The sequence below is a fragment of the Mizuhopecten yessoensis genome, unplaced genomic scaffold (genome assembly GCF_002113885.1).
Source record: "Mizuhopecten yessoensis strain PY_sf001 unplaced genomic scaffold, ASM211388v2 scaffold9425, whole genome shotgun sequence".
Taxonomy (NCBI): Eukaryota; Metazoa; Mollusca; class Bivalvia; order Pectinida; family Pectinidae; genus Mizuhopecten; species Mizuhopecten yessoensis.
The window spans coordinates 524678-535680 of NW_018408041.1; the positions used below are offsets into that span (position 1 = coordinate 524678).

Genomic DNA, 11003 nt, shown 5'->3' on the forward strand with positions numbered 1-11003 from the left:
CAGATACTCATATTTTGGAGATTATTACCATTCTAAAATTGTTTGCAGAAATTAAAATATCCATCCACTTAATTTACTTCAAATAAGTGATTTCAGGACAAAATATGTTAAGTTTTGGTAATAAAATCTCCTCCTACTTTACACAGAACATCCTGAAGACATAACCCGACCCCAGCTACTCCCAATGTACCGAATTACCCAGCTACTCCAATGTACCGAATTACCCAGCTACTCCAATGTACCAAATTACCCAGCTACTCCAATGTACCAGATTACCCAGCTATTCCAATGTACCAGATTACCCAGCTATTCCAATGTACCAGATTACCCAGCTATTCCAATGTACCAAATTACCCAGCTACTCCAATGTACCGAATTACCCAGCTCTTCCAATGTACCGAACAACCCAGCTACTCCTCACATTACCCAGCTACTCCTCACATTACCTAGCTACTCCGAACATTACCCAGCTACTCCGAACATTACCCAGCTACTCTGAACATTACCCAGCTACTCCAATGTACCGAATTACCCAGCTACTCCAATGTACCGAATTACCCAGCTACTCCGAACATTACCCAGCTTCTCCGAACATTACCCAGCTTCTCCGAAGTCATGAACTGCCGACAAAGGGGTGTAACATATAAACGAGATCCCCCTCTTGTAGGACCATACCAGTACTGGTAGAATAGAAGGAAAAGCAACTACTTATTTTAAAAGTCCTGTCTATTTGCATAAACGTCTTAAATTCAAGATCATTTGTTCGAAAAGAATACTCTCTATTAGGAGAAACCTACCACCAGCCTTAAACAAAAGCTAATGTTCTATAGTCTTGAAAAGTCACTTTCTAGATCTCAAAGGGTGATCCAGTCACTACAGGTCAACAGTAGACAGTTCAACTTGAAGTACTCAGCATTGTATTGACATTGTACCAGGTGAGTTTGTGACCTTGTGTCAGGTGAGTTTGTGACCTTGTGTCAGGTGAGCTTGTGACCTTGTGTCAGGTGAGTTTGCTATTTCCGAGCATGAATTTATTCTAGTGACTTTCAAGTCTTCATGTAAAATACTGTACACGTATTGACTCCATGTCAGGTTTCCCCTGAATCGCAACAAAAAGGAATAAAACAATAGAGTGCGATTCCACAACAATTTCACACCATGTAAGAAATGCTGATAAAGTCCAATTGTATTTCGTTGAAATCAAAGTGCTATTCATAATGTGTTTTGATCTTTTGCCATTTAAATGTACAATAGACAATCTTTCATCACTAGAGTGTTACAGCGTAGCTTACTTCTATTGGTAAAGTGGCCATACCTGATAAAGTTAAAGGTATACCTCTAGAAGTAGAAGGTACAAAGTTATGACAACACAGCCATCACGTTCATACTCCATTATTGATTACAAAACTCATGTACACAATTGAAATGGAACTCATGTGTAACCAATAGAATGACAAGGTTTACTGCAATGATAACATAGATAGACTGTTACATATAGTCAAATTATACCACCACAGATTGTCCAGAGAATTTTGGCACTGTAAAGGGGTCTCAATCTGATGATATACCAAAGATAATGAAGGGGATTTTGTGGTAAAATATATGGGAAAATAGATAGCAGTTTCCTGTATCTGAACTACTGCCCTGTGAGCTAGGAACAGCACCAGGTATATTGAATATAACACTCACGAAAACCAATAAAAAATCAACTCTGTATCAATCTTATCGATTTGAATTATTCTGAGCTGGTAAATACTCTTCCATTAGGGCAAGCACAGTGCAAGTATATAACTCTTTCATCAATTATAGATTGGCATAAGATTTGAGATTTCAAGTAATTTGGTTCTTCAAACTTTAAGCTTAGTCAGTGGATACATACTAAACCATGCAATATTATAATTATATAACGTACAGAATAATTAGATTTATTTTCCCTACTTTATGATTATTCAGCATTCCTACTGCAATCAAATGATTTCTACACCTTATATTTAATTAGAGCACTACATACAATTGTGCTGTCTACCGGATCAATAATTACACCAATGTTATATCAGCTGTTGTATGATATTTTCATAACCCACCCATTATTTATTAACTAAACGTGGTGAATAAATGCATGTGCAGCATAAATGTCACAATTGGTAAAGAAAGACATTTTCTGATATTTATACATTTTACTTCTCTCTTTACAACTCACTCCCTATCTTACTCTTTACAACTCCCTCCCTGTCTTACTCTTTACAACTCCCTCCCTATCTTACTCTTTACAACTCACTCCCTGTCTTACTCTTTACAACTCCCTCCCTATCTTACTCTTTACAACTCCCTCCCTGTCTTACTCTTTACAACTCCCTCCCTATCTAACTCTTTACAAATCCCTCCCTGTCTTAATCTTTACAACTCCACCCCTGTCTTACTCTTTACAACTCCCTCCCTATCTTACTCTTTACAACTCCCTCCCTATCTTATTCTTTACAACTCCCTCCCTGTCTTACTCTTTACAACTCTGCAAGTATACACTCTATACGGTTCAATTCTATTACCATACAATTTTCTATCTTAAGGTGAGTTTGCTCTTTTAAAAGATTGTCGCTATAAATTATTTACAATTAATTGATGTTCATAGTTTGAAATGCAGAAATGATAGTGCAGACCAAATCTGCAGGATTTAATCTTTAGATCCTATTTCAATATATTCAAAAATGTATGATGTATGTACAAACGTCCTATAGGTGTCGATCACCTCTGATTGTACAGGGTAGTGATGGAACCTGATTTTGAACATCTCCATCGGATTTTGGCAGTTACCCTCCATAAAATCCAGCAAACCTGTCATGTATGGAAATCTACAATTGTATACCTGTGCATTAAAATTGCACATTAAAGAAATGTTCTACATGTATGTGTAGGTTAATTTTACTCAATGGTACAGCATTGGAAAATACAAATTCTATTGATTTAACTATTTCAAGGAAACCCATTGTTAAATGTGTATGTCTCAGAGGTCATATACAGTATGTATATATATTCCAGAAATATAAACATTGTACTGTTTGACTTCACTTTATGTATTGTTAATATTGATATATAATTATGTTACCAAATAGAAATGGTATTATGACTTCTATACATGTATAATGTTCCACATGATATCCCTGCCAACTCGATTCCCTTCACATATACGCCTCCTCAATATATCTGAAGTTAACTTGTTTTACAACATTGGACATTCATCACCACACAACCCTTTATGTTTTTCATGGCCTAAATGTAACATTACACTGACAACAGTAAACGTAATTTCAGAAAAAAAATCTTTTTAGGTGGTACATCTAATTTACATGACTTCTCCTTTTTTAAGATAAATATTATCACTGCAGCAATCTGTACTATACTTCCAAGTTCATTTCAGAGTGGGGCTTTGGGGCTATAATCCCTTTTTCAAATGAAAAGCCACACTTTTACGACTGAAGTGTGCCCATGTAACGTCACACTATAATATGTATGGTAAGATATACACAGGGATAAAACTAGAAATCTGGAAAAGCCTACTTTGAAAAACCCTGGAATAAAACTTGATTGGATCATTGCTTTACTTACAATTTACTCTGAGCAAATTGATTCTAGTACTGCTTTCTCTGGTCTGAGCACAGGACCAGCACTTAACTTGGTACCAACTTACAATGTAGTATTGGGCCTTACTTTCCCAGTCTGAGCACAAGACTGGTACTTAACTCAGTACCATCAAACTTACAATGTACTGCTTGGCCTACTAAATATTACTTTTACTGTCTGAGCACAGGCCTAGGACCAGCAGTCATACTACAGGAACACACGACCACCAGTTTCGGCTGTTTGCATGTCAGCATTTTTGATTGGTTACACTGCACATGACAACTTATAATCATATAATTTTCAAGTCACTCAAACATTTGTGTTCTACAAATTATACGCTTTATCAGTCAAACACCTCCTGAAGAAGATTACTTTTCTTCTGTACAATTTTTATAGAAGTATCTGAGAGCTAGTCTTTGACTAGGTGATTTAAAGTTCCATGTGTTTTTGATATCACCATGCCAAATATTTGTTTTAATCTGGTAAAGAAAGGGGTTGCTAACTTTTTTTTAATATGGAAAATAATTCAAGAAACATGTTGCAGTTCTAAGGACACGAAAAGGGTAAAAAAAAAATAATATATATATGTACTTATTGTACTCAAATGATTTCTGTCTTATAACAAATTTAAAATACTTAAACAAACATATTTATACATTTATTACACTCCCTAAAGTCTTAGTGTTACCTTAGTTTGAACACAGGATTACCACTTATTACACTCCCTAAAGTCATCTGTGTTACCTTAGTTTGAACACAGGATCACCACTTACACTCCCTAAAGTTACACTGTTAGCTTAGTTATTTTGAACACAGCTAGGACCTCCACTTAACTAATAACCAGTGTTACATTAATTTTAATTCAGGACTGCCACTTACACTTGAGCTCCCATAAGATACGAGTCTTTCCTTAATTAGCATGAACATAGGGCCATCCTGACCACCAATAACAATCCTTTAGAAACACTCTTAGCTTTTGGAACATTTGACAAATGATAAAGGGAATATCAGAAAGTGTTTTGCACTTATGATATTACCACATTACAACTGTAGAGAGATCTTGTTAAAACTTGCTAATTGTAGTAGACTTTGGATGAGTTTCCAAACTCTTATTTACATTTATGTGTACAGAGATATAATCTAGGAACAAAACTGTGTGACCACACAATGCACCAAAATACTGCACATACATTATGTGCTTTAAAACAATCATTCGCCCTGTAGTGCAGACATATGTTTACAAGTGCAAATCTGTTGATCAATATTTATATCTAGGATAAACATAAATGTGTCTGACAGTTATCAAACCACAACAGAACTTAACTGCAGTGCTGAGAGCCGGTACCCTAGAAGATATTCAGTTCAATATAAAGCTTCTCCTGTACTGTATGGCCTGTGTACCATGTAAACAAATAATTATATCCCAGGAAACTGACAAAAATAGTCAAGACTATCTAGATAGTTATGGTGGACTGTAATTGATGATCACATCATAGGTTATGGTACATGCATGGTCACAACACACTAACTAGTTAACTGTACAACCCAATGGAACTCTAAATCATAATATCTTCTATAATAATTAAGTTTGCATTGCAAAATTGGTTCATATATATATACCTACTTAGTTACCACTGACTGGTACAGTACAGACAGTATTTACATTATAGTTACCTATCTAGTAACTAACTCATTAACACAGCAAACAGATATCAATGAAACAGTATTTGTTACAGTACACAGTAAGGTCATATTCTGACTTGTATTACACCTTATTGGTCCTGTCAACATTTCAATGTTTTGATAAGGTTTCCGATCTATTCGATTTCTTGTAAATGAAAGAAGATCCCACACGTCACATGAGCGTGCCAATGAAAACCATATGAAAACATTTAATTCTCACAATTGTGTGGGTCTGTTATGAGATCGCATAAATATAAATTCAAGCTAACTCCACTAGGCCTAGATGGTTTCTCAGTTTGTGAAAGTTCAGGACGTCCCAAACTATGAGCAGTCCGGAACACCTCGGTTTTTATCATAAGGAAACTTACCTTGGAGCATTTGCTCCAACTTTTTCCTGTCAACGCGGAATCTATCCTCGATATATCCTGGTTCGAGTTCATCCTTAGTTCCCTGCAGACAATCGTCACATAATTCCGTGGGAGACTCGCTTAAGTTACTAGAATCTCTCATGTTTATCGGGCGCACTGGCACCGACAACCTGTCCGCCATGGCATTCTGTTGTTATTACAAGAGCGAGGCTTCAGAACTGGGTCACGTCAGTACACACACAAAAGGCCAAGCCAATCAGAATGCGGTGTTCGTCTTAAATGTATATAGGCCTATGCACCGATAGCGAAATGTATCAGACAACCTATATTCTGTTTTCGCTTTTAAAAAGAAATTAACATCAATTGTGATATATTTTCAATAAAAAGATTAGCACACACACGCAAACAAACAAAAATACAAACATAAACTAACTTTGATTAATAGATTAACACTCTGGAAAAGTTACGCCCCACCGCCGCGCCGTGGTCGGTTAGGCATCCGAATGATACTGAGATAGATAGATAGATAATCATATAATGCAGAGGTTGGCCAGATTTTCAAAATTTTGTTGTGGACCATATGTGGACTTCCAACATCAAACCGTTCTTGTCAGTGGTAAGTATCACAAAGAAACAAGAAAGTATTCAAAACATATGTTCATATAATAACCATAAAATTGTCAAAAAGATGATGCACGCACTCATTATTATTGTTTAAAAAACCGATGAGGATTTCCCGCAATTTAACACAGCTATAATCTGAACAATCAATTGATTATATGATGAAAATAAACCGTAATAAACTCGTGAAATGATTCTATCTGAGTGCATTAAATCCTACGTAAAGGAACTCGCATGAAACCCTCTACATGTATGTATTAAACAATAGAAAAGCTAAACCTCGGGTATTGAATAAAGATACCAATCAAAGTTTGTGTCCAAATGACATAACACGTTCTTTTGTGTGAAGATTTATATAACATAAAAACAGCAAAAAATATACACAACCTAATCATTGAAGGCTAACCAAGGTACCTCGATGGAGGCTTATGTATGGTCATTCGTATATTCCGTAATATGCTGTTTTATTCCGTATGTTGGGGAACGAAAACAAATCAGAATCTTCAGCACCTGTGATAACAGAGAAATTGCAGGAACTTAATGTGATCGTATCTCGCTTAACTAATCAATTTATGCGTGTAATTTTTATTGCCGGAAAATATGTCATATACAGTCCTTTTTTGTCAAGTAATACACATTCCGACAAAGTAAACGTTTCAATGAATGGCGCTGTCAGCATTCCATATGCTTGCATAAACAATCCTAATTATATATATAAAAAAAAGAGTTCACAAACATACCTTGAGGAAGAAATGCATGTTTATTTGGTTACGTTAACGCTGGCTAGTCTGCTTCTTGCCGATGCGAAGATATGCGTGTTTGTACAAGCAGGTAATTAATCAGAAAGGACTCAGCTGCAGCCAAAATGCCACTCCGACAACACATTGAACATTTGAACGATTGAAGCAATGCATGCGGCTTTTCTGTCAGACCTCGGGACGTAGTAGCAGTTCCACGTTGGTTTGGTAATTTGTCAATTGCGATGCGTTTATTTGGAACTCTAATAACTCAACCGCCATTAACACTGTCGGAATCATTTTTCATTATTCGCGTTTCCACAAGGGGGGATACAGAAATCCACGATTTTGTGGAGGATTCCCTATCAGTTGCTTTATGCAATGGGACACAGCAACCAATTTCTTTGCTAAAGTCTCAGACCTGAGGAGTCTATTATCCTTGGGACTCCAGAGATGATGTCCACCAAGATCCCCCATCCTCGAGACTCCAGAGACGTTGTCCGCCGAGATCCCCCATCCTCGACACTCCAGAGGCGTTATCCGCCGAGATCCCCCATCCTCGACACTACAGAGACGTTGTCCGCCGAGATCCCCCATCCTCGAGACTATAGAGACGATGTCCGCCAGGATCCCCCGTCCTCGACACTCCAGAGACGTTGTCCGCCGAGATCCCCCATCCTCGAGACTATAGAGACGATGTCCGCCAGGATCCCCCGTCATCGACACTCCAGAGTCGTTGTCCGCCGATGTCTCTCATCCTCGACACTCCAGAGACGTTGTCCGCCAAGATACCCCATCCCTGAGACTCCAGAGACGTTGTCGCCCAAGATACCCCATCCTCGAGACTATAGAGACGTTGTCCGCCAAGAAACCCCATCCTCGAGACTCCAGAGGCGTTGTCCGCCAAGATACCCCATCCTCGAGACTCCAGAGACGTTGTCCGCCAAGATCCCTCAACCTCGAGACTCCAGAGACGGTGTCCCCCAAGATACCCCATCCCCGAGACTATAGAGACGTTGTCCGCCAAGATACCCCATCCCCGAGACTCCAGAGACGTTGTCCGCCATGATCCCCATCCTCGAGATCAAGGGTTCCGGTCCTTATACACACATCTTTCCTGCACCCCTGAAATATGCCATGACAAAATCAAAGTCTCTTTAGTAAACTAGTTTAATGTCTTTGACGAAGAGCAATGAAAAAAAAGGTTACATCGACAGACGTAACTCCTCTAAAACCTACGAAGGACAGAAATTAGCCATTATCTGAAACCAATCAAATGACTTACCGCGAGCCTTTGATTTTGTCACGATATATTTAAGGGTAACAGAGAAGATATATATCGAGAGCGAATCTCTTGGATTCGAGGATGAGGTCCCCAGACCGAGTTTTCGAGTCCGATCCTGGAATACACTCGTTCGCATTAAGTGGAGTATCGTTCCGTTGTTTGCTGTGCCTTTATTACTTCTTTGCTCACAAACATATTAAAGTATTTACGTACCCAACACACATTTGGTTTTTTCTCGGATCCAGTGTCCATATTGGACCATGTTGTCGTCATTACTTGTGTTAAATAAACGTAACACACACAGGTAACACCTTTAACAATAGTTACAGTATGCATTTAAGTATCGTATAGATGTTACTAACACACACATGGAGCTGGCAATACATCGACAGTGACTGGACGAATCATTGGTCGGATCGGAAAGGCGGCTCGTAGTCTGACTTCATTCAAACGCCCTAACAAACCCGATGCTGTTGACTGCTACGTTTATGCTATGTTTAGTCGACTCGGGACTATCGTGATTGTGCTATGTTTAGTCGACTCGGGACTATCGTGATTATGCTATGTTTAGTCGGCTCGGGACTATCGTGATTATGCTATCTTTAGTCGACTCGGGACTATCGTGATTATGCTATGTTTAGTCGACTCGGGACTATCGTGGTTATGCTATGTTTAGTCGGCTCGGGACTATCGTGATTATGCTACCTTTAGTCGACTCGGGACTATTGTGATTATGCTATGTTTTTGCAGATTCTGTAGTCTCATGATCATGACCACTAGGTCAAAGAATGAAAATCCTCTTCTGTGTGAAATAAACTGGGAATCAGGCATTTCTACCGGGACACTCAGACACATGCTAGCACTGGCATCAAAAGAGATGCGTTATCAAATATTTTCCCACAAAACAGACGGTTTGACTTTCACAAAAAGTGTTCCTTCCAGAAGCCAAACAAACGTCTGAAAGAACCAGTACCAGTTTGCATCACTTTGAACCATCTTGATTTCTTCACGATGGTGTTAGCATTTCTTCTACTTCCAGTTGATATTACAAGGCTTGAGTGTGTCCCCTCATGAACGAAGACACCATCCCGAATTAGTTCCCCTTTAAATGATGCTTGTTTGTCCTATGATGGGTAATTTGGGGGTTTGTCCTCGGTAAACCACGATCAAGTTGGAGACGCAATCAATCATGGGCTACTGTTAAAGGTTAGGTTTGGGCGGAAGCACATATGCAACGGGTTTATTGGAGTTGTTACTAAGTTTATATAGATCGACGTCAAGATAAATTACCGTGATACTTGCATATACCGCTATAAGTATAAATACCTGCTGTCTGACCGTGACATCTTATTTATCTATCTGCAAGCCATTATCAAAATAGCACACGTCCATATTTGTGCCTGTTTTACTCAAGTCGATCTGATGTTGTTCTGCATCGTCTTCATACCATCAGTGATGTTTAATTTGTTGCACCATGTCCATCTCTTCAATGACGACGGTCACTTCCGTTTTATGTATTTGTAATATGACAAATCAGGTCTGCGCGTACCGAGAAATGTACTTGTATTTCCTATTGTTTGGATATTCAAAACCTTTGATTCCGATATTGTCATTGCAAGTTGATGCAGTGTTGTTATTTTCTATTTTATTTTTGAATCCAAGAAAACAGTACATATTTCTGGAAAAAAAGTATTATAAGCAAATATGTTTGTGTTGGCTAATCTGAACATAATAGATAAAAAATATTGTGTCTGTTAGCCCATCTGATCAATGCATGCATCTTTCGAGTTCTTTTTATCGTTATAAAATTCCTGACAAATATGACCTGTCTGGTCAGCAGCACAAGTTATAGCAGATGTATTCTACATGTGGTACACAACTAGGGATTGACAGCAATTGTTTCAGCATTTATCAAGAACTCAGGTACCTAGTAGTTTATAGATTGTGTCCCTTGAAGAATGTAGAATCTTCGGCAAGCAATAATATCATTGTTGAATTCAAGATATTTGTCCATACACAGGCATTGGGTTAATATTTACATCAGTGGTCAACACAATGCTGGACGTGTCTTAAATGTTTTAAGTTGGGAATGCCCATCAAACCAATGGTCCTCTTCTTATGCTCATTGTTACTGTGAGTTACCACTTCTTGTGTTAACCTACATCTCATTTCTTATTAGAATGTACAAACTATAGACAATTTAGACTTAATACAATATCTGAGCTAAATATAAACATAAATATTGATATATTGCTGCAAGGTGACCCAAATTTGTCTCAAATAGAAAATATTGAAATTTTTAGTCAAGTCCAGAGGTACAGTCTATCTCTCTTAATAATGTAACTCTTTATCTCTCATTTCTTTCTTTCTTATTAATTAGATTAAAATGTGTGTTATATATATTAAACAATTATGGTCAGTCAGAGAATATAAATGTTTGTTAAATGTTACCTGAAGGAGATGGCCCAACATAAGATTTTATATCTTGTTGCCAGATCCTTTTAATTGATGTAATTGTATTGTATTGTAAGCTAATTTAAGTAATAAATATTGTTTAAACCAACCTACACTCAGTGGGACTCCTTGGGTTTCTTTTAATTCCTGTTGTGTAGCTGCTATTTTTCCTAGTATTTTATTTTGTCAGTCTCCTATTTTCATGATGATTATTACAAAGTCTGAAGTTGTCTCCCT

General features: G+C 37.8%; 1 protein-coding gene across 1 annotated transcript in view; it reads right to left on the minus strand.

Annotated features, from left to right (window-relative positions):
• The window catches only part of LOC110458080 (protein bicaudal C homolog 1-like), a 108312-nt gene extending 102439 nt beyond the window's left edge, over window positions 1-5873 (minus strand). The window contains exon 1 of the mRNA XM_021509647.1: window positions 5670-5873. Within this exon, the coding sequence (XP_021365322.1) occupies window positions 5670-5850 (181 nt within the window). The 5' untranslated portion in view covers window positions 5851-5873. The remainder of the gene's footprint in view (window positions 1-5669) is intronic.
• Window positions 5874-11003: the final 5130 nt, after the last annotated feature.